Source organism: Labrus mixtus, chromosome 19 (assembly GCF_963584025.1).
Source record: "Labrus mixtus chromosome 19, fLabMix1.1, whole genome shotgun sequence".
In the NCBI taxonomy this organism is placed as follows: domain Eukaryota; kingdom Metazoa; phylum Chordata; class Actinopteri; order Labriformes; family Labridae; genus Labrus; species Labrus mixtus.
The window spans coordinates 18,691,198-18,713,979 of NC_083630.1; the positions used below are offsets into that span (position 1 = coordinate 18,691,198).

Sequence of the window (22,782 nt, forward strand, 5' to 3'; positions counted from 1 at the left end):
GTTTGAATTATGTGTGTGTGTGCGTGTAGGAGCTGGGAAACCTCCGGAGACTGGTGTGTCTGGATGTGTCCGAGAATCATCTAGAGGAGCTTCCCTCGGAGCTCAACGGCCTCCTGGCTCTCACTGACCTGCTGCTCACACAGAATCAGCTGGATATCGTCCCAGACAGCATAGGTGAGACGCACACAGGAGTGAAAATAGAGGAAAAATGCCAAAGCAGATATCTAGACAGAAGACAGCACCAAATACTTTTGAAACTTTTAATGAATAAATTATTAAGTCCTTGGATCTCTGAGTGCAACCCTCCTAACAAATAAGATCTCACACACACACACACACACACACACACACACACACACACACACACGAAAGTGTTCTACAGATATTTAATGTATTGAAGTGTTTTCTTAACTATAAGAATACAGCAAATTAAAGGTGAGATCAGAATCAGAATATTATTTTATTGCTAAGTACATTTACAAACACATTTGTTTTGTTTTGGTGCAAAACGATTAACAAAGGAAATATAAACACATCAGTATTATTTTCCAGCAGTATTTCACAGTTTAATGAGTGTGTTTTCTTTATTGTAAACACAAGATTATTTTTGGTACTTTTTCAGTTTGAACTCTGATAAGGCAGTGTGCAGGACAGTGTTCTGTTAAATAACAACAGCACTGCCCTCTACTGGACAAATGACGCCAGTGGAGAGTTACATGGGAACGATATCAACTGTGATGTTTTATGTTTTCATTCTGTGTTTTTAATTAAGCAAATGCATTTATTTAAAAAGTCCTAACTTGATGTAAAATGGTGTTATGTTCGGTTAACAGGTGTTTTGTTTTGTGTTTAGGCTCCCTGAAACAGCTGTCAATCTTAAAGGTGGACCAGAACAGACTGACCCAGCTCACTGATTCAATAGGAGAGTGTGAAAACCTCACAGAGCTCGTCTTGACAGAGAACCTTTTACAGGTACACGGGGAGATATAAACCGATTACGACATCCTTGCACTGTCCATTAATATCGACTTTCATTTTACAGCTATTAAAGTCCATTATGATTTTCACTGATTTATTAATGTCTTCTTTCTCACTACATTAAAGTCACTTCCTCGCTCGCTGGGCAAGCTGAAGAAGCTGACCAATCTGAATGTAGACCGCAACCGTTTGGGTAGCGTGCCCAAAGAGCTGGGCGGCTGTGCCAGCCTCAATGTTCTCTCACTGAGAGACAACCGCCTGGGCAAACTGCCTTCTGAGCTCGCAGACGCCACCGATCTACATGTGCTGGACGTGGCTGGAAACAGGTAGCATGTTAACACTTAACATCCTGGACTCTAAATAAACAAAGTGCGCCTATTCTAGCAAAGGTTAAAGTTTTGTTAGCATGTATTTATCCCCTACCATGTTCTTTACTGTAAAAAAAAAAAAAGGAGACAGCCTCTGTGTTACTGAGTATGTTTTACCTGGAGGGTAATTAAAAGTTTCTGAACTGAATAAACCATTTAACCTTATTTAGTTGAATTTTCAAACCTACAGTGCTAAGTAATGAGAATGACATTTTTAAAATATCAAAATCATGCACGATTTGGAAAAGACGGGATACTTGGGCCCCCGTCAAGGATAGAGGTGGGATGGTGGGGCGAGTCATTTTGCCCCTGATCTGCCACTGTTGATATTTGTTGCTGAACATTTTAGTTTATGGCTCTTGTTACCTTCCCCCCTTCTTCTTCTCCCTAGATTACAAAACCTGCCTTTTGCCCTGACAAACCTCAATCTGAAGGCCATGTGGCTCGCAGAGAACCAATCACAGCCGATGCTGAAGTTCCAGACGGAGGATGACGAGTGCACCGGAGAGAAGGTGCTGACCTGCTATTTACTGCCCCAGCAGCCTTCTCCGAGCCTAGGTGAGTAGTCCTTAGTAAAGTAATACTTTACTTACACAGTTAGGGTTTATTGCATACTTTTATACATACAATAGCTGTATTCTAAATGTTCAAACCATGTACTGAATTTACTTTTCAAATTTAGACGTTTATAACATATCTTTTTGTTACAGTTTTAAGACGTTTATTACCTTACTGTAGCTTTAAAAACTACACATGGGTTACGAGACTTCATAAAGTCTGTCTCTGAAGCTGAGGGTTTAAAAGTCATCTCTAGCTGTGAGCCCAGTCTGACATCTTGCTGTCCTCTGTACTTACTTACATTTCCCACAGAGAACTTGCTGCAGAACAGCGTGGATGACAGCTGGACAGACAGCAACCTGAACCGAGTGTCAGTCATTCAGTTCCAGGAGGAGACCAAGGCTGAGGACGACGACGACGAGGCTGCTGCAGAGCGCAGAGTGAGGAAACACGACAGCAATACAGTTAACTAAAACAAGCTTGTTGCAAACATTCCTGTTTTTAAACTGTTCTTCTGTGTTTCAGGGCCTTCAGCGCAGAGCCACGCCTCATCCTAGTGAGCTGAAGGTGATGAAGAAGGTGATAGAGGAGAGGAGGAACGAGGCTTACACATCAAGACCTGATGGAGAAGATTTCCATGATCAACATGTAAATAAATCCTACTCTGTAATGATTATCATTTCAAGTCTGCAAGCAGAGATTGAGATTTAATCTAGATATTGCAATCTGTCTCGCCTTCTGCATAAATCCACTGCTATTGTAGGAATTACACAAAATCAGACAAACATTTCGATCCAGTTTTGCATCATTATTGACTCATGCACTTGCACCTGAATAATCAAATTGATGTGTTTTGTTAAAGGAGAAGAGGCTCAGTGATCTGTCCAATCAGAGCCATGACTCCCAGGTGTCAAACAGCACACTGTCTGCCACTTCCCATGAGGAAAGACAAAATGTGGCCTCGCAGAGGGAGGACCTTGTGGACGGCCACTCCCCTCAGGAAGAGGAAGAGCTCGACGAGATGGAGGTGGAGTACATTGAGGTGAGTATTAATCTGAACAGCTGTTTCACATATTCCCCTGGTGACTATCCTTTAATTAACTTTCTCTCTGTTTCAAATGTCTTTCCTGCAGCCCACTGTGCACTTTGCAGAGGAGCCCATCATCAGAGGAGGGGATGAGGACGACGAGGAGGACGGGGAAGATGGCGGGAGGAGCGACGAAGAGGACGAGAGGCCGGCTATTCCCGCAGAGAAGCAGCGTCTGATCAGAAAGGACACGCCACACTACAAGAAGCACTTCAAAATCACCAAGCTGCCCAAGCCTGAGGCTGTGGCTGCGCTGCTACAGGGCTTCAGCCCCGATGGCATGAATTCCCAGACGCAGGTTGCCGAGGACGAGCAGGACGAGGAGGATGAGGAGGACGAGCAGAGCTTGTGCACGCCTCTACAGCATCGCAGATTGGAGGAGCTTGAGGAGAGCCGGAACTCGGGCAACTCCAGTCAAGTAAAGGTAAAGTAGAAGTCCCAGCTCTGGTACTGGGCAGGGCAGGAATATTGATGGTAAAAAGTAGAAAAGAAACAGCTTCTTTACCCACCATTAGTTACACATTTAAATCTAAAAGGAAGTGTTTAAACAGGACATACAGTATGCACACAAGTTAAACATTTACTATTTACCATTCCCACTATAAGAGCATATTTGAACTGTTTTTTTTTTTTGCTTGCTCACTGCCTCTATGTAAGCACCTAATACTGTATGCATAGAGTGACCCTAGCACCTTACAAGTTGCATTAAGTTTGTATTGGCCTGCCAACTCTTCTTAAAGACGTTGCATTGCATGCAGGGTCATTGTGCAAATGAGGATGTCTCACCTTGAGCATTAAATCAAATGGAGAGGTTTTTTTTAGCATGTTTATCCCTCCCAAAGGTAATAAGTAATTCACCAAACGCCTGAGACGCATCAAAATAATTCACATTCCAACACATAGAAAACAAAAAATGTCTCATACTTTAGAATAAAGTAGAGTATTTAAATCTTTGTTTTCCCACACGAGAAAGCTTCCTGAACTTTGCACAATTAACATGCCACAGACGAACTCCTGATTTTAAAAAATCACTCCAGCAGCTGCAGGCATTTCTTTGCAAAAAAACACAAGCCAAGTGCAGCACTAAATTCTCACCATATTCTGCTGATTTAATCATCGAATAATGAAACTTTCAAAAATCTGCTTTTATAACCCTGTGCCAGTGTGCCTGTGAGTACGAGTGGAGTGAGTGAACTCTGTGAATCATTTTGTGAAATGAAGTATTTAAATTTGTCATGCTGTGATTATAGATAACCTTTTTAACACTGTGATCACTGATCAGACATTATCAGATCACATAATTTGTTGTGTGTGAGTGTTTATGAAGAAGAGTCTGTGTGTGTGTGTGTGTGTGTGTGGATGACCTGAGACCAACCAGAACTTATACTGGCAGAGCTGGAATGTCAGATTCAAGGAGCTTGACGTCCTAAGTTATTATAGAGTAAATTAAGTTCAGCTGTACACATTTGTCTTGACTTTAGCTCTGATTTTGTAAATTACTTTCAGAAGACATATTGAAGATATCTTTGTTAGGCGAAAGGTTTACTTAGTAACCTTGTACAGTTTCTCATTATTTAAAAGTCAGCCTGTCGTCTAAACTCGAAGTTTGGAACTGGAGGAGTTTGCTTTCTGTGGTGTGGAGGTTGGGAGCTTTTACCTTCTCTTGTCTGCTCTCTGTACACTACGCCACAGCTCAGCTCCTGGGTCTTGTCTTTCTGTCTCTGCCTGTATTTGCTTCTGGTGGCTGGGGAGTGTGTGTGGAATTGCTTCTGCCTCATTGTTGTCCCTCCCAGTGGGGGGGGCCACAACCTTGAAAGCAGACAAGATGAGTGCTGGGTGTGTTTGGTGAAGTTTATGGAAAGGTTTTTTAGTTTAACTTTTTTTTTTTTTTTTAAAGTGTGTGTGTGAGCATATTTTTTATTTTGGCCTGACTAATCCGCATGCCTCTCGCTGGTTCCTGTCCTAACAGGGGGTGTCATTTGATCAAGTCAATAATCTGCTCATTGAACCTGCTCGAATTGAGGAGGAAGAGGTCTGTACATACTCTTTCCTGTCCAGTCTGTCTCTCCGTCTCCCTCACTCACCCACTCACTCATTCTCCCACCTGTGATCAAGGATAGAAATAGTACACACAGAAATCCTTGGTTAGTCCAAGCCAATCACAAGGGACCCCCTAACCACAACTCAAAAATGAGATGAGCAGTATGGCAGAACCTGGATGCAGGACTAAAGGACCCATTTCACATATTTTTCTTTTTTTAACTAGAGTGGACACTAGTAGTTAAACACTTTAAGTGTGGGTGGAAACTTGCACTGAGGTTTTATAATTGCTTTGTTTTAAGGGCTCCTGGGAAAAATTGTCTCACTATCCAGAGCTTGACAAACAAGCTTATTTATTTATCCACATATTTTACCATATTATATACACAATTGGTCTCTGACTTTTTAGTCTGTCTAATTATTTTTCCAGGAACATAAAGGTTCCTTAGCCCTTGTTTTCAACATTTCCACCACAGTTCAAAGAGCCTTGATGATTAGGAACTATTTTTGTGGGCATAGATACTTTTGATCTGTCAGGAAGATGCCCAAAGCTGTGCTGTACTGCTCAGGTCAAACAACATCTTTAAAACATTTATACATAATAGTAGCTGTAACATACCACATCACTTTAAATCCCAGTCCAGTCCAGTATCAGGTCCTGCCACACTGCTCCTGCTTCTGTACCTTTCTTCTGCTTTTGCTGCTTCGCTCCTTTCCATCTCCTGTTCTCGCTTTTGTTGCCCTGCAATGAATTGTCTGGTTTCACTCTGAACGGGCAAAGTCAGCTTCTCATGCGTCCTCCAGGTTTTTTGTTGTTGTTGTTGCTACAAACAGGTAACTCAAAGATGAGGAAGACGAGGAGCTCAGAATTGATGATGAATGACGATCACCTCTCAGTCGTCCAAATTTAATATCGTATTTATGTACAGAGACTGCGTGTGACAGACATGACTAGGGTTGTCACAATACCAGGTTTAAACTTGGATATGATAGTATACCAGTTTATTATGATACCACATGAACAAAAATACAAGTCCTAGGCTCCAAATAGTAGGTAATTTCTTGTTTTCAGTAATTATAAATAGCAAGTGACCTCCTGCACGCGGTCTAAATTGCAGAAATACTTTGGCAACGCTTCGATACAGAAACTGAACTTTTGATTCTATTGATCATTAAAACAACAGAGATTGTATCGTTTTAAAAGTTTGGTGATATAAATTGAACAAAGTATTGAAATTGTTGACAATCTTAGTCATGACTTTTATGGAAAATGTAGGAAATAATCTTGAATAAATGAATATTCTCTGATGCTACTAAGACTGTGAAAAAACGGTTCTCTTAAACATTTCACATGAGTTTTTCTCATTAAATCAGTCTCTGCCAGTTAAGTATTTTTTTTTAAGTCTGGTTTGTTTGCTTGAAAATGATTCATGTCATCTTATTCCAACAAATGCTGAGTCGTCTACACTTCACCTCAAGGACACGGTCCTCTCTTTTCATCTCGACATTTCCCTTTTTCCTTCCTCCTGTCCATTATTCATCTCCATTCCTACCATTTTTGCATGGCTTGCAAGCATACAGAGCAAATATAGAGTCTGTTAGGACTTAGTGTTTGCATCACATTTAAAAAAAAAAAAGTCCCAAACATACACAAGACACATTGTTTTTTTTAGTAAGGGTCAGGTCTACCATCAGATGAGTGTCCAATGAAAAAAAGGCTGAAGACGGTTTACGTGTCTGAAGTCTACCATCAGATGAGTGGTCAAAGCCAGATGATTTGGATGTAGCCTTCTATGAAGTAATTTTCAAGGCACAAATCATCCAGCTTTCACTTTGCCTGATGTTAGGCTCCAGACAGGTAAATCCATCCGTCTGGCGCCCTCACCAACACCACCCTCTGGCAGAAGGAGGGAGGTCGCCCTAAACTTTACAATAACATTTGATAATAGATGACATCAACTCTCAAAAAAAAAATATACCAACATTATGGGCCCACTCCCTCTCAGTCTGTCCTGAGCTCAGTGGTCTTATGAGGAGTTTCACCGCTTGTTGTGCTGACTCCCCTCTCCTGAACTTGCAGCACAACTTGACTATCCAGAGACAAACAGGCGGCCTGGGTATCAGCATTGCTGGAGGGAAGGGGTCGACACCTTATAAGGGAGATGACGAGGTAAGACATGTAGCTGGTTTCTGGTTAGGTTGAAGAAGGAATCAGAAGCTATCGATTATATAGGACCCTTTTTAATTTGTGTGTGTGTGCAGGGAATCTTCATCTCCAGAGTATCTGAGGAGGGTCCTGCAGCCAGGGCTGGGGTGAAAGTCGGAGACAAACTGTTAGAGGTAAATTGTTTTCTGTTTTCTCTACTCTAAAGGAACTTTATATTTATATAGAATTCATTCCATCTTTCTATCTCCTTCAGGTGAATGGAGTGGACCTCCATGGGGCAGAACATCACACCGCAGTGGAAGCTCTTCGTAGCTCGGGTTCTACGGTTTCCATGTCGGTGCTGCGCGAGCGCATGGTGGAGCCAGAGAACGCCATCACCACCACACCGCTGAGGCCAGAGGACGACTACTTCCCTCGGGAGAGGCGGAGCAGCGGGCTCGCTTTCAACCTGGAGACGACGCCAAGTGGGCCTCAGCAGCGGCTCTCCACCTGCCTGATCCGAAACGACAAAGGGCTGGGGTTCAGCATCGCCGGGGGAAAAGGCTCCACGGTTTACCGCACAGGAGACACGGTGAGACATGTTAACACACTCTTAACCCGATTCTGACTCCAGATAGACGTAGTATTGAATGATGTATGGAGACCAACCCCTCATTTATTTATGATGGGTTATGATGGGTGATGATTACAAAAAAGTTATTTTTCTCTCTATGTTTGAGACAAGAGACTTCTTAGTCATTAGTAATAAGTATTTATAAATAACATGTTGTAGAAAATGCTATTAACTGTTTTATATTGTTATATTTAGAAATATATTTTATTTTTTGGCAAACAAAACCTTAAAAAACTGAGTTCTGGGGCGCTTGGTTTCAGTGTGATTAAAACATCATTATTTCTACATCGTTATCTTTATAATTCTTCTGTAATAATGTGAAGACTCTGGCCTTTGTCAGGTAACTTACTATTTGAAGCTATTCTGGAAAAAGTACAGAAAACTGCTTCCCAGTGTAATCTGAAGTCTGTTGTGACTTGATCTTTAGATTCTCTGTCATCGTCATCTTTGTGTTCATTTTTCTTTTTATATCAGGCTCAGTCACTTAACAGAGGGTGAGGTCTGGAAGTTAGGAAGTCAGGTCTCAAAGTGTTTGCAGGAACTGCCTTTTAACGGTGTCAATCCTAGCAGCAGAGTTGACAGTCATCACCAGGGAGACGGAGATATGAATAGCCAGACTTGACACCCGATAGTCGCTGTAATTGGACGGGGTGAGGTGCATATTTGGGCCAGCGCGACACTGCGTTTCAGCCCATGCATGCAGCTCACCGCGGCCCACAAAGAGGAAAGGACTCATAAACTTGTGATTTAGGCAGCGGACTGTAAGTCTTGCCTTTCTTTCAAGAGCTGTCTCTTTCAAACGGATGCAGTGACTTTGGCCGGTTGTTGGTTGGTGCGAGGAAGAGGAGGAGCTGCCGTAGACTTTGCTCCTGTGTGTGTTTACACATTTTGTGGTGGTGAGGTGGACGAGGAGTTCAATACGGTTTTATTTGTTTAAACACATTTTGTAATTTGTCCAGAGTGAGGAGAGAGTTTGACTCAAGGGTCAGGATTTGGATGTAATTTGGATGCTGCTAATTAAGTGTAATTAATGTATTATTTATTCAGTGTGAAACTCAATGTCACAATTTTTAAGCTGCTAGTATCTCAGAATTACAAAAAAATATACATTATTCCAGAGATAATGAATTAAGAGAGTCGGAGCAACATTAGAGGAAATCGCTCTGACAGGTTACCGCTCACAGTGAGATCACTGATTTATAGCAGCCTGTTGCACCAGTTCACCTCCGACCCTGACCCTTTAGTCCCAAATACACATAGTGGAAAATATATGGAAAAAGTCCACCACTCACATTTACTAAACTATCTTTAGTTGCAGTGTATTATCAATATGTCCTTTATCTGTAGCTCAGACAAACAGGCAGGCTGTGTAATGTATTACAATTAAACAAAAAGATTAAATATTTGCAAATTAGTCTTATCTGTTTGTTTGTTTGTTTGTTTGTTTGTTTCTAGGGAATCTACATCTCTCGCATTGCTGAAGGTGGAGCAGCACACAGAGACAGCACACTGCGTGTAGGCGACAGAGTCATCTCTGTGAGTACTCCCCACCCCGTCCTCTCATCTCCATCACAGTACTCAGTGAGATCTACACATGGTTTCCTTTACAAGGATTTTCATTGATGTGAGACCAGGGATTATTCCTTTAAAGACAACCTTTAGTTGGAGTTGACAACATTTTAAATATCAGTCACTGTTAATCCTCAAACTGGCCGATACTGTCCATATTAATGTGGAACTCGGAAGCATCCTATGTAAAGGAAACACTCCAGATTTTTGACACATGTTCATCATTTTTAATATACTCTGTGAACTCATGTTTTGAAAGTCTTTGAAATATGTAAGATACATCAAACAAGACTAAACTCAGAAATATCACATTAGCATTTGAGAGAGGAACTAATACAGTCCTCCTACTAATCCAAACCCAGAAGTCCTCCCTCATGCTAACTGTGTCGCTCTCTTGGTTTTATCGGGGAGTATTGAGGTTGTACTGTATGTTTTGCTGCTGTGGGGTTTTTCTGCATGACTTCTACAGGCTCTTTTGTTTTTCCTCTGATTACACTCCAAGCTCGACTTTCCTCCTCTTTTGCATGTATGTAGATCTTGCATTCTTTGTGCATTAAGACACACCTGTGTTCACATTATCATCACATACTGTTAAACTGACTGATGATAGTTGATTATGATGCTTTCTGAGTTTCCTCTTTCAGTGTGCTGAATGTGAAACTGCTTTTTTCCTGCTTTCTGGATGATCCTCTCTGCTTTCTTTCCAAGTTTCCTCTCTCCTTCTTTTCCTGGAACAGTTTTTAGCTATTGTCCTCTCGCCTTAGATGTAGGCTGCCTCTTCTCTCTCACACATCTGCATGCTCACTAATGCATTAAATGCATCTTCTTGCCTGCTTGGTGGTGGGTGTGGTGCTGCGGTGGAGTGGGCTGACCCTGCCGTCCTGCTGACGTGGTAAACACGTGTGTTACCACGGTAACAGGTGTGGCAGCACATCAGCCGGTGGTAAGAGCTGGTACTGTCGGGTCAGCGCTGACCTCTGCTTGTCACTTTGGACCAGAGATAAGGTTTTAAGATTCTTTATCCCTCAAAGTTTAACCCTAAACTAAAACCGAGGATAGTCAAGCTCATGATTATAATCTTTATAACACAGGTGAAGCCGTCATTGAACCCCCCCTCCCCCCTCCCCCCCCCCCGTCTGCCTTTGTTGACTTAAGATTTTTCAGGAAATTTCCACTTGTGTTTTAAGTAAATAAAGGCAGATAAAGTGTTGAACTGATAACATGAATATAGAATCGACGGATAAAAAGATAGCATCACAAGTAGTCATTAGCGGGCTTCAGGACATGTTTTGACAATTTCGGAATAAATGAGCTTTTCTTGCTCGTAGCCCTCCCTCAGCTTACATCGCTTGCAGCAGCTCGCTGTTACCCTCGCTCCCTCTTTTCCTGCGCCTGTTCCTGTTGCTCTGTGCAGGTGTTGGGTTCTTCTTCAAAATAACAGTACTCATTTTGATTCACTCACAATCATTCACTTAATTAGATCAGTTTGTATTAGTAGTAAAAACAGAGGAGACTGGTGGCAGCATGAGGTTTCTAGCATGTATCTGTTGTTCAATCCTCATCGTGGCTCATTGTCATTGGGAGCTTGTTGGTGGGCTGACACCCTCCGTGGTTGGTTTTTACTGTCGATCCAGATCAATGGTGTAGACATGACAGAGGCCAGACATGACCAGGCAGTAGCGCTCCTTACTGGCACTTCCCCCACCATCGCCCTGTTGGTGGAGCGAGACCCGAAAGCACCAGGGGGCTCTCCAGGTCAGTCCCGGGCACGAGCCCACTCCCCTCCACCCCCAGAGCCCTCGGATTCCCCCGACCAGGAAGAGGAGGGCCTCTCGATTCACGGGAACCACCTGAGCCAAATGGAGGACGAGTATCCCATCGAGGTGAGGCCTTTCAGGAGCAACCTCAGCTCTTTTAAATGTTCAAAAGCTTTTTAGATTTGCTCGTTGATGCTTGTAGATGCCTCATTAAGCCATTCAGCGTTAATGTTTGTTTATTTGGCACGCCTTATCCCTAATGGCGTCCAGTTCCAGAGAAGATGGCGCATGGTATGAGGATTGATCCAATTTAAATAATGCAGTAGTGTAGAGTGTAGGTAATAACAGCTGTATCAGCCCTGCTGTCTAATGCAATGATACTGCTGTTATCTCTTTAATGGAAAGAGATGTAATGTGCATGCAGTAGGTTGTTGAGGAAGTATAGATGTAGATATGACTGTCACCTGATATTTATGTGATTGACTTTGTTAGATTTAGGCAGGAAATATTTTCAAAACCTCAAATCTCCTTCTTTTGATCTTCACAGGAGGTGATCCTGATGAAGTCAGGTGGTCCTCTGGGTCTGAGCATTGTGGGTGGCAGCGATCATGCCAGCCACCCGTTTGGCGTCAATGAACCCGGGGTGTTTATATCGAAGGTGAAACTTTTAAAGACATAGCAAAATTCCTGTTGTCCATTTTAAAAGTATATGGATCTCCTAAATAATGTTTTGTGTCTCACTGTCCTCATGCCCGTCTCGTCATCAGGTGATCCCTCATGGCCTGGCATGTCAAAGTGGACTGCGAGTTGGGGACCGGATACTAGAGGTGAACGCCATCGACCTGCGTCACGCCACACACCAGGAAGCTGTGCGAGCACTGCTGGCCAACAAGCAAGAGATCCGGATGTTAGTACGGAGGGACCCCTCACCACCTGGGATGCAGGTGAGACTGTCATTTAAAAAAAAAATACACACACCAACACACACACACACATGCTCAACACTCCCTGCCTTACGAGCTGGCTTCATGTCATTGCAGGAAATTGTGATCCAGAAGCAGCCAGGGGAGAAGCTCGGCATCAGTATACGTGGAGGGGCAAAGGGTCATGCGGGAAACCCCTTTGATCAAACAGATGAAGGCATCTTTATCTCAAAGGTTCTTAAAATATCTCATATACAAGATGTTTTCAATTCAATCAACTCTTTACTTCACTGCTTTACTTCAAGTGGTTGCAGAAGTGTTAAGAAACAGTCCGATTGATTAAAAGCCACATGGATGAAACTTTTTATTCTTTTATGGAAAAAGTATAGAACAAAGACTTGGGAGTAAATGATAAATAAAATGAACCATCCTAAGTACGCATTTGAATCCTCAAGATGTTGTCAGACGGTCATCACTAGTTGTGGTCTTTAACTCATCCACACTTCGGTTGATTCTCAAACAGGTGAGTTCGACCGGGGCGGCAGCAAGAGACAGCAGACTGCAGGTTGGCATGCGTATCCTGGAGGTGAACAACCACAGCCTGCTGGGGATGACACACACGGAGGCGGTGCGAGTGCTCAGAGCTGTAGGAGACTCTCTGTTCATGCTGGTGTGTGACGGCTTCGACCCTCGAAAAGTGGCTGCTGTAGAGGTGAGATACCCAAAAGCAACTGGATTTAAAACAAATTCACTGACAGAGAAGAAGAAAAAAACAATAGAAATGTTAAATCTATGTAGAATATACTGGAAATTACCTTTTAATGTCTTTATTTCAATTGAAATATAAATCCTCATACAGCAATCTACTTCATCTGATCAATTGAACACCAGCTGTGTCCTTTTCTCAAACTGTCCTGATATATTTATTTCATTTTAATTACTTTTCTTTTTAATCTGTTTTAATCTAGGCGTCTCCTGGCATCATTGCTAACCCATTTGCGTCAGGCATCGTCCGTAAGAACAGCATGGAGAGCATCTCTTCTATAGACCGAGACCTGAGCCCAGAGGAGATAGACATCATGCAGAAGGTACGGCACAAACAGTGTTGATTGATGTACGGCGAGGCAGAGAAAAGCCCAGAGAACTGAAACTGTTTGGGGAGTTTGGTAACAGGAGTGGTCAAGTCAGCACGTGAATCAGATGTTTTTGTTCACAGCAACACAGTGCTTCCGCAGCAGTTTGGTTTCAGCAGGTGGAATTTTTAACAACAGCAGAGTTTGAATCACTCCAACCATGAACACCACACATACCCATCTTTCACCTCAGCACACAGAAAACGCCAGCACAGTTGTTTATTTTGTCCAGATTAGCTTTTGGGAGACTGCCCATACTAGAGGAATGTCAGGGGGCTAGTTGGTTGGCTAGTTTTTTGTTTTTCCCAATGCATGCAATTTTATTTAGTCGTACGATCTCTATCAGAGCAGGCAGTGCTTCCTAAAAGATTACAAGGATGAACTGTAAGCCTTTATAAAATCTTTTTTCTAGGAGTCTGAGATGGTGAGAGAAACGTCGCAGTGGGAGCGAGAAGAGATGGAGAAAGTGGTAAGTGGAACTGAAAATGTGACTAGGAGGCTTGAGGTAAAAGTCAGATTAGCAGATAGAAGGCCACACTGCAGGCAGGAGATTTCAGATATTGCGCCATCGTAGATCAGAGAAAAACGCAAAATATGTGTAAGAATGGAGCCTTCAAGTCAGTAAAGTTTGGTTTTTTTATCGGCTGAATGAAGCTTCTCCGTTGCACCTCGTGTGGGTATTGTGTTTGACAGATCTATTCCTGCAATGTCCCACCTTGCATGCTTTTTCTGCTCCCATAGCTAATGAATAGAGGACTTTTTAACGTGTGCAAACTCTATCCTTTCTTTCCCTTCTGTTTCTCTCTCCTTTACCTTTGGTGTGTTTGGTGTGATACAAAAATCATCCAATCATCCCATCTCCATACCACCTTCCCACTGTTGTTTTTTTCTCCACTTCACCCCCTCTAACACTTCTTTCTTCTTCTGTAACTCCTCCATCCTCCCCTCTCATTGCATTACTGTGTGGCTGTGTGTGGTTGGGTGAACTCTCTTCCTCCTCCTCCTCCTCCTCTTCCTCTCATGGTGAAGGAGCGTATGCGTATGGAGCGTGAGGAGGCAACTCGCCTGCTAGAAGAGGAGACAGAGGTGAGAAACTCCTCATCGGCAGCTCTGCGGACTAGCTTCCAGTCTGTGCACAAAGGGCTTCAGAAACATAACTATTCCTCCACATTTATCACTGGCTTTTGAGAGAAAACAACACTCCTTGTTTGACAAATCAGTCAAAAAGTCAGGTTTATTGTCGGATGTTTATACACTTTAGATGTTTGCTTCATCAACAACAAGCAGGGAGGTATAAAGGTAAAAGGTGAGCAAGAAGGTTAGGGTAAAGTAGATTCAAGTTTCATGTATATAATGCTCTTAAATTGAGCTCATCATGATCAGTTGGAAATCGCAACTCTACATTTATCTCTTCAGCAGAGACAGGATTTACAACAATATCTCTTAAGGAGAAATTGTCTATGATTTATTTATATTTACAACTTACACGAGACCTTAGAGCGTCAGTGTGCATCGCGCTCCAACACTTTTTAGGAGCAATGGTGTCTTTGGAAAATGTGACTTAAACAGTTTTAAATTGTAGGAATGTGGAGGAATATAAAAACAAAATATTTCAGTGCCAGTCCAACGCACTGAAGTCCCGTGTTCAGTAGATGAGTCAGTTTATATAGACAACATTTTGTACTATTAACGGTTCATCATTAGATTTAGAATAAAACCGGACACCTTACATAACCCATCACTCATAGGTCATTGAGGGATATCGTCTGCTGAATCATACATCCTGCAGAGTCTCTTTCTTTGTAGATGTGATTCTCTACAATTCTTTAAAGTCTCCTCCAGTAAAGCTCATTCACTTTGAATAGACTCTACTTATTGTGTAGATCACCTCAGCTTACTCTCCTTCTCACCTCTCTATTCTATTTATTTCTCTTCAGAACATCGGCACTGGACCTCTAAAACTTGACTACAAAACCCTGGCTGCACTGCCCACCACCAGTCTGCAGAAGGTTAACAGGGTAAGACTCTCATGTTTGCCACGTTGTGAATCCTGTTTTCTTTGCAACATGATTTCAAAAGAGCGCAGTCCTCTCTGGGTTTGTAAGTTACTTGTATTTCCGTGCGGACTATGTAAGAAGTGGCCTTCACGGCTCAGAATAGACCTCTTCATGGAATCCTTTGTGTTTATGTCCTGTGAATATGAGTGACCCAGGGCCCACCAGTTGCCCCTTCCAGAAGCAGGAATGTTAACCTCTCTCCATGTGCATAACCCCGAAGTCAACATTACAGAAGGCCAAAGTCATACAACATGTCGCATCAGTTGTCATGTTGTCCTACATTAGAAGGACCTGGATTAAAGAAGTGATATGGACACCGAGTGCTGATGAAGAACTCTGGAAAAGGATCAGACTCGTCCAGATAGAAGCACAAGATCAAGAAAATGAAGAGAAATTAAAGAGGCTGTATGAGAAGGATGGCTGGAAGTTTCTACAAACTACAGAAGACGGTGGAAACTCAAAGGAAGCATGGCCAGAGGGCAGGCACTGTCTGGAAAAAAAAAAAAGAGTGTGTGTGAAAGAGGTGGCGAGAGGGGGGAAGGGGACAGCTGCCCACTATCAAACGGCCTATCCTCGGCGATATTTTAAACCTACATCTGGCTCTGAATTGGATGGAGGCTCTCTGGTGGGTGGGGTGTTGGACAGGGAATGAGGGTATCGGCTAGGAGCTTTAGTTTGTGTTCCCAAAGTTCTCAGAGGAGTAAGCTTGAGTGGACGCACGGCTCTGTCCTCTTATCACCTACAGGTAGACGCTCTATCCTTTTTCTTCTCTTTCTTTGTATTTGTCTTTCTTCTGTTTTTATTCTTTCCTTCTCCACTTGATTTGATCCATATTTAACTGTTATAGAAAGATATTATGAAACTGACAAGTTTGGATCCTATACTTTTTTAAATCCATTGCAGTGCTTCTTATTGAGATCTGGGTCACACTGAATAATGCACTCCTTTTGCAAGTTGTGTAAGCGTCACATTGAAGGCTATAATAACTTTATTTTTGTGCCCTACTTGTAGCTCTGTGGCCTGTGAGATTGTCCAGGAGAACTTAAACCACTTTTCATTTGCAGCTGTTAATGCTCGCTGCATTAGAGCTAGGTTTGCGGCTCCAGCTCACGTGTTCCTGCTCTAACTGTAGTGACCCTTTGTCACGTCCCAATAGGTGTTAGCAAGAAGATGCAGCTAAAAGACTAAAAGGTTTTGAGTTTAAAAAAGTGCATTAATACTCAAATTAAGAATATTTTTAGAAACGTTACATAGTATGCAGTAGAAAGGGCATAGTGAGATGTAAAGCACAAGATGTCACTGAGCAGGAAAGAGACAAGTTTAAGATTGAGATTAACAGTTTTAACGTTCAGTGTCCTTCATTGAGAACTTTTTCATATATTTAAAAAAACACATCTAAACGCCAGATGCCTGACAAAAAGGATAAAGGACCTGGTCACACTCAAACGCAGAACGCCTGCTCCTCAGCTAAGATGGTCATAACTTCACCGTTTAGGAAAGTAGAAGGAAACTCTTACACTTCAGCCACTTCACAAATGGAGGTCGGTGCTCTCAGAGAAGGATTATAGACGAATAATAAAATAAGTCAGAGGGACACCTTCTTCAATACAGGAACCAAAGAAAATGCTTGAGCACACAAATCAGTTGAGGCAAATTTTAAAAAGGTGCAAAGGACTTTCGTTTTCAGATGCAGTGCCTCGAAACGTATCCACTGAATGATTCTTTTTAACCATTTTTTTTTTTTACTGAGGAAGCTTTAGTCATGCGACTTGCTCTGGAGGTTTTTCCTCCTTTTTCTAAAACGCTTTATGGCCTCCAATATTTCTCTTTAGGTCCACTGCTTCTTCTGATTCGTATTTACATTGGACTACTTTGACGTTAGCTGAACACCTCTTTTAGTTCATCTCAGCCTGTCTTTGTTTCCTAAATACATCGCTGCAAGTTAGAAATTAGTGTCTATAAATTAGCAAGACAGCAGAAGCGATAGTTACGCACAGCTTTGCTAGGAATGTATATGGATGTGTATTGTAAAAATGAAGTTGTTGTGAAGTCGAGGCTAAACATTTGTTGGTGCAACCGTCATCAAGTCCACGATAAGACTGGTTTTAAAGAATAATGACTCAACAGTTAGGGTCGCGCTTAGTCAAGAGCAATAAGAGCAACCCAGTGCAGGGCTTACTTCAGTTTACTAACCAAGATGGAGACGAGTGTTCAATAATTTGAAATGAGAAAAATTATAAAATGGGAACTCAGAAGTGAAATTACTAAAACATCATAACTTTGGGTTTCAAATATGAGATGAAAAAGAAAGTGGAGGTTGTTTTAGTTTTTTTTAATCTGTGAAAAAAGTTCTGCCAAATAAAACTCTTTCTGAGAAGCAAATATAATTCTGTTGTAAAGCGAGGGGAATCCAAGATATTTAGTAACTCGTGGCCGCTCTTTCCCAGCATGGCCGGCTCAGCGTGTTGGCATGCCAGTGAACCAACAGCAGTCTCTCACACACACCCCAGCTGTCCCTCACAGTCTCTGTGTCGGAGCCAAAAGGGCACTCGTTCACATTCCATCCCACTGACCCTCATCCCACCACAGACTCTTATAGTCAGCATGTAGAGAGCCACATTACTGCCTCACAATGCTTGTTGTATTCTTAGTGCTTCTATTTTAACGGTCAGGGTCACTTCTGATAACATCCAGAGCTGGTTGGTTTATCTGGGCTGACTTAAGTCTTTTAGGTGGTACTTCTCAGTGTCGCATCTATAGAAACATGACACTTCTATGCAGCGTCAGGTTTCTTTGCATGTCTCCGGATGAAACACTGCATATTTTTCTCCCCTCCCTCAGTGACATCACCCTCCACCCTCCTCTGGGTTTCAGTACAGTCAGCTCTGAAAGTTAACTGGAGCCAGAATGTCTCGCTAAACTGATAATGTGTTTATTTAAAGCAGAGGCCAAGAGCCCGGATTGCGGTAACGTGTCTGTTAGCATACAGCAGCAGCTAAGGAGTCATGAATGATGAGCGCAGAGACTCTTATCTTTAAGCTTCGAGAAAGATTTAGTGATGTGAGAAACCCTTTTGGGCAGATGTAGACTCGTGTGTCAAGTGTCTATTTAAAGAAGCACACAAGTCAGAGGGGAATTCCTTTCCTCTTTTTTAAAGTAGCTTTGAGTTTCTTGGCGAAAAGTTTTCTTGTTTTTGCATCATTTCGTTCAAGTCGACAGGCATTGGCTTACGTCACAAAACACATCTTCATCATTAACCTGATAAAATTGTGTCAAGTTAAGAGTGATTCTATACTCAGATTATTATTCAAAGGCAAAAACTATAGATTTTCCTGGAGTCAGGAAGGGCAGTAACCCCTCCCCCAGGTGGGTGACGCTCCCACAGCTAGGTGTTTGTTCTGCCCTCTGAGTCTGCCTTCTCACCGTGAAGAATAGAACATGGAGCGAGAAAGCCAGAGCCACCTTAGCCCTTCTGGAGAGGTCAGACACAGCTCATTTACATATTTAAAGGTACAGACACAGAAACAACCTGTTCTGAGCAGGGCTGAAATAGAGGGGTTTATAGGCCTGATCAAATACAGGATCAGAGTGGATTTAGAACAAGAAACTTCACAGACATGTTTTGAGGAGCTCTGAGACTTATTTAAAGTTGAAATGGAGGACCTTTAAAGCTTCCAGTTTTACCCTTTTAAATTCTACATCCTATAATTTCCTTTGTGTGTTTCAGTTTGTGTGACTCTGGCTTTTCCTGCCAGTGTGTTTACTCCATCTGTCCTCCCTCTTTCCTGTCCAGTTTTCTACCTCTATAAATCTGACCGCTCCCATGGAGGCCCCCCTTCAGGCTCAGTACGGAGCCCCTTTAGAGCCCTTGGGCTTTGGTTTAGTCCACCCATCAAAACCTCTCAGCCACATGGACCCCGAGTCCTCCCTCGGTCTGAACTCACATCATGATCTTCATCATCAGTTCTCCCCCAATGGGACCGCTGCGTCTGACAGTGCTGGCTCATCAACAACCATCGATTCATCAACATTTGCAGCAGAAGATGAGGAGGAATGTATGGTGGACTCTCAGCCGATCTGCTTCAAAGAGAACCCCTTCTTAGTGGCCAATCGCAGAGGAAAAGGCCGTCCACCTGCAGAGCAGATCCTGTCAGGGCCTCCTGTGGGTTACGGGAAGCAGGGCCAACTGCAGCCCTGGTTGTTCAGCAAGGCAAGCCGCCTGCCTGAGTGTGGTTTGGAGGAAGCATGGTGTGTTACTGTGCACTGTTTGTCGTTTTGCTCACTTCTACTGAAATGGATCTGACATTTGCATCAAGATCTGCAGAATTTATTGTCCAAAATGATCAGAAGAAGTGTCTTCTACCAGACACATCATGTGTTTGTATATCCAACTGGGCTCTACCATAATGTTTAATAATGTGCATACATCTTTGAAATGTATGAAGACCTGAAACAAATGTGCATAAACCTCACTTAACATAAATGTCTGATTCTTGCCATTAGATTTGCTTGTGCTTTCTCTGCTTTAAAGACAGAAATCTTTTGATTTTTCAACTGTTTATTGGACATTTAAAGTGGTTGTGATCGTTTAGTTTAATCAACTAAGAAATGCCACAACCGTTTTTAATATGAGAGATGTTCCTGGAAGTGTCGACTCTACAGAGAAGCACTGCTGAAACCTACAGCTTCCCTTGTTTTCAGAACTTTACACCAAATTTCAGCTCATGTGTTGGTCTGAACCGCAATCTTAATTTGGCCCCAATGGAAATCAAACCCTGACACATAGTTTTATGAGTCTTAGCTCTACTGTTGTCGGGGTTACCAGGACTCTTGTTTACTCTCAGGAACTGTGTGTCCAATCTGTGTATCTTCCTCCGTTTCACAACAAGCTGAACTGGTGCATGTTTTTTTGTTGTTGCTGTGAGCACAGAGCTAGTAGCACCTCATGAGGTATTCAGGCACATAGTCAGAACATCGTCAGGAGCGACAGGAATTTCTGTCCCAACAGCTGCGAGGGAGGTCATAAGTCATGAAGGACCACAACCTGCAGGGCGCACAGAAAAGTGCATGCCTATAAGCAAGAGCTTGTTTGTTACATTTACTGGATTTTCTGTACTGTTAACTGTTTTCTGCTGTTTGTTTTTCCAGGGTTCCTCCTCGGACTTCACTCGGACGGACAGCCCAATCAGGGAAGCGCCATACTCGCCCACAATTCAACCGGTGAGCAGCCTAAACACCTTGCACTCTTTTCAGGACTCATCATCTTGTCTCCTGTCATCTTTTTACTTTGTTTTCTAATTTTTCCATGAGTCATTTCTGCCGTTAGAGAAGATATATTTCACTGTGACTCTTGTGACCTGTCCTCCTGCCTGTAGCCCGGCCTCCACTCTTCAAACAGCTCCGTCTGTGCAGGCAGGGAGACCCGCTTCGTAAGTGGGTCTTTTGGCCCTTTCTGCTCTGGCCTGGACTATGAATACAAAATATAGCACATGAGTCTGCTGCTCTGCGACCTCTTTCTGTCAGTACGTTTACATGATGTTTCAAAAAGTTGATTTATTGTGTAAGTCCGACCAACACTTTATGAAAACTGGACTTTTAAAATACATGTAATCATGTTAGTCCCACCGAAATTGTTGAATTTCTCAAAGTCGGACTTACATACCGAGCGATGTGGTTGGGAATGCAATTACTCGTGCATGTATTACACCTCAACCAGCCCCAAACCGGCCCTGGCTTCCTATGCATGCTCCACAGTTTGTGCACTGGGCTTTGACCCTGAGGCCAAAAGCAAAAATGCTTAGAAGAAAGATAGGGGGAAAAAAAGACCAAAGGTATCAACATGGGGAGTGCTAAAGCGAGAATGTACAGAGCAGTATAAATGTCCATGTTTGACCATTACACATTCAACCAGTCTGCAGCTTGCTAACTTGTTGGCAGATTGTTTGGCATGTGTCGCATTAGGTAACCCAGAAGAAGGTCTAGTACTAAGAAAGGACGTATCACCACTTACCGTAGCAGAGTCAGACACACGTCCACCTGGTGCTTGGACAGTAGACCGATAAAATAACCTAATGGAGCCATAACCAAAGCTCAGCTTACCTGTGCATGTAATCATACTGTGTTAATAAAACACATCAGCTCATGTCTGCTACAGTCTGAAAAGCATGTGACTGCTTCTCCACGGCGAGCTGATGACTGGAGCTTTTTGCCTCGTGCCGACGGATGTGCATCTATCAAAGAGAAAGCATTTTGACTGATCTTTCTAATGACGAGCTTTATCTTCTATCACACGACGTTTCCTGGAGCACTGTCCCCACTGTAGACCAAAGACTATGCATTTATCTAATGAGGGAAATTATGCCACCAGCTTTGCAAAATGGGACTTAAAACCCACAATCAAATTATCAAAGTGAACGTCAGTAGTGTTCGTCCCATCGTAGAAATGTGATTGTGTGTTTGCATTGTTGGTTGAAGCTCATGCTGATGCTGCCAGCTCATGCTTCTTTTACTTCACTGCTTTATTTTTTATTTATTTTGTTACATTTTATTTTGTGTTTTCAGGCAAGCATTCATTACACCTCCACTCCTAATGCCAGGGATGAAACTTCATCATCAGTGAGTGTGGAAAAGAACTTTCAAGTAGAACAGAAATGGATTAAAAAAGTAAAAGAAACAGATATCAGACAGACATATGTGAATGGGATTGACTTAAAGGCTGTTAAGAATTTAAAACAACTGAAACATTTATGACTTTCAGAAGATATTTTTGTTGTTTCTTATACTATGTTAAAATGTTTCCATTTAAGAAGTGACTGTCTGGTTTGGTGAAAATTAGTTTTGAGCTTTTAAACACCAAAAAGAAATGAGTGACGGGTTACTGATGCCCTGATTATGACTCAGCGTTAGCTCCCATTCATTTTCAGTTTTCATTCATCCCAAACGTTGTTGTGTCTGTCATCTTTTTCTTTGTGGTCGATACAATAGTCCGTTTACATTTTGAAAAATGATACAAAAACTGATGTAACTGATCTAGTGTGTGAAATGTTTGTCCCCTCCAGACGCGGCCGGGTGCCATCCAACCTGTCGGGCGTGTTCGTCAAAGTACCTCCCCCGCCACTCCAGAAGGCCACAGTCCAAACCCCTTCCAGCATGGCCCCTCCCCCTTCAACTCCCAGACCTCTGTAAGACCCCTCACCACCACATAGTGCTGTTTTCTCTCCACTCTCAGCTCTGTGCCGCCCCGCTCTGACCGCACAGCTCCAAAAACACTCACACAGTCTTACAGCAGAGATGCGGAACGGTGTGCCAAAAGAAAGATTTTTGTTTCTGAAGAGACTAGAACTAAAGAAATGAAGGCTTTTATTTGAACACGCAGGGGAGTTGAGTCTGTGCAGGTGCTGCTGTCTGAGACCCACAGGCACACCTGGAGCTTAGGTGATTGAAGTACACCAGCAAAGGAAGCATCCTCCTGAAATAGATAAATATATATTCTTACAATTGCAGCTTTCTGAAAATTTCCACTTATTTCTTCC

At 42.6% G+C, this 22,782-nt stretch overlaps 1 protein-coding gene across 14 annotated transcripts in view; it reads left to right on the forward strand.

Moving 5' to 3' along the window:
* Positions 1 to 22,782, forward strand: part of scrib (scribble planar cell polarity protein) — a 62,795-nt gene that overhangs the window by 29,550 nt on the left and 10,463 nt on the right. For 8 of the 14 annotated variants that reach the window (XM_061064523.1, XM_061064527.1, XM_061064516.1 and 5 more), the window contains exons 8-33: positions 30 to 174; positions 854 to 972; positions 1,105 to 1,304; positions 1,738 to 1,904; positions 2,217 to 2,344; positions 2,430 to 2,552; positions 2,767 to 2,946; positions 3,038 to 3,415; positions 4,961 to 5,023; positions 7,112 to 7,201; positions 7,294 to 7,371; positions 7,452 to 7,769; positions 9,267 to 9,347; positions 11,015 to 11,263; positions 11,685 to 11,795; positions 11,905 to 12,081; positions 12,178 to 12,294; positions 12,584 to 12,772; positions 13,029 to 13,148; positions 13,606 to 13,662; positions 14,223 to 14,279; positions 15,131 to 15,211; positions 20,399 to 20,470; positions 20,626 to 20,679; positions 21,812 to 21,865; positions 22,309 to 22,431. In XM_061064523.1, the coding sequence (XP_060920506.1) occupies positions 30 to 174; positions 854 to 972; positions 1,105 to 1,304; positions 1,738 to 1,904; positions 2,217 to 2,344; positions 2,430 to 2,552; positions 2,767 to 2,946; positions 3,038 to 3,415; positions 4,961 to 5,023; positions 7,112 to 7,201; positions 7,294 to 7,371; positions 7,452 to 7,769; positions 9,267 to 9,347; positions 11,015 to 11,263; positions 11,685 to 11,795; positions 11,905 to 12,081; positions 12,178 to 12,294; positions 12,584 to 12,772; positions 13,029 to 13,148; positions 13,606 to 13,662; positions 14,223 to 14,279; positions 15,131 to 15,211; positions 20,399 to 20,470; positions 20,626 to 20,679; positions 21,812 to 21,865; positions 22,309 to 22,431 (3,531 nt within the window). The remainder of the gene's footprint in view (positions 1 to 29; positions 175 to 853; positions 973 to 1,104; positions 1,305 to 1,737; positions 1,905 to 2,216; positions 2,345 to 2,429; positions 2,553 to 2,766; positions 2,947 to 3,037; positions 3,416 to 4,960; positions 5,024 to 7,111; positions 7,202 to 7,293; positions 7,372 to 7,451; positions 7,770 to 9,266; positions 9,348 to 11,014; positions 11,264 to 11,684; positions 11,796 to 11,904; positions 12,082 to 12,177; positions 12,295 to 12,583; positions 12,773 to 13,028; positions 13,149 to 13,605; positions 13,663 to 14,222; positions 14,280 to 15,130; positions 15,212 to 20,398; positions 20,471 to 20,625; positions 20,680 to 21,811; positions 21,866 to 22,308; positions 22,432 to 22,782) is intronic. The other 6 variants (XM_061064521.1, XM_061064528.1, XM_061064517.1 and 3 more) reach the window with 5 other exon arrangements.